This window comes from Halyomorpha halys, unplaced genomic scaffold, assembly GCF_000696795.3.
Source record: "Halyomorpha halys isolate HHAL.00 unplaced genomic scaffold, Hhal_1.1 Scaffold585.1, whole genome shotgun sequence".
NCBI lineage: Eukaryota > Metazoa > Arthropoda > Insecta > Hemiptera > Pentatomidae > Halyomorpha > Halyomorpha halys.
Genome location: NW_027109935.1, coordinates 112,456 through 113,160, shown reverse-complemented (window position 1 = coordinate 113,160; position 705 = coordinate 112,456). Strand labels below are relative to the sequence as shown.

The following is a 705-nucleotide window of genomic DNA, read 5'->3' as shown; positions in this document are numbered from 1 at the left end:
TTTTGCTCGATAACAGTTTTCTTGAAGTATGATTGAAGGCTCTACTCACCGACAAACCGTTGAACCGGAGGGCACCAAGCTTATCTGTGATAATCTTGCCAAAGTCATTCCTCGTGTACTGAAAGTCTTCGAGGTTGAGGAAGGTCTGGGTGACGGAGAGTGCCAGGGCGATGGCCCAGACCGCGTCGTAGCTCTCTCTCGAGTAACCTCCTCCGGAGAGAACGCTGGACAGCTCCTCTCGGCTCTGCGGACAGACATCGCAATAATATATTCATTGTAAAGAATATGCTTTAACATAATAAAAAAAAAGAGGAATAGAATTTAAAGCGAGTGAGTCACTTACTTCCAGTCGAAACCCGTTGACACCTAGTTACTTCCTTAATGTTTCCTCAGTTTGATTAGTATTGTACGAAATTTGGGGGAGTCACGGTTATCGAGAAAAAACTAAAACCATTAATAAATATCCTTTTACGATTCACCTTCGGGATCCCCTCACCAGGTACTTCTCCATATCCCACTTTTATGAAGAGTTAAAGTGGCTTTACCCTTTCTACCGTCGAAAGTATTTCCATGCAACCTTTCTTTACCAAGTTATTCAATTCCACCGCCCATCGTATGTTTTTAATTCTGCTTAAAATTAATTTAATTTATTAACTCCCCCAATACTGGCCTCGGTCTTCAGACTTTAATACAACGACAGATTCT

At 41.8% G+C, this 705-nt stretch overlaps 1 protein-coding gene across 1 annotated transcript in view; it reads right to left on the bottom strand.

Annotated features, from left to right (window-relative positions):
- The window catches only part of GABA-B-R3 (gamma-aminobutyric acid type B receptor subunit 3), a gene marked incomplete at its 5' end in the record, with an annotated part of 146,324 nt that overhangs the window by 46,604 nt on the left and 99,015 nt on the right, over positions 1–705 (bottom strand). Inside the window, 1 exon segment of the mRNA XM_067048099.1 lies at positions 50–244. Within this exon segment, the coding sequence (XP_066904200.1) occupies positions 50–244 (195 nt within the window).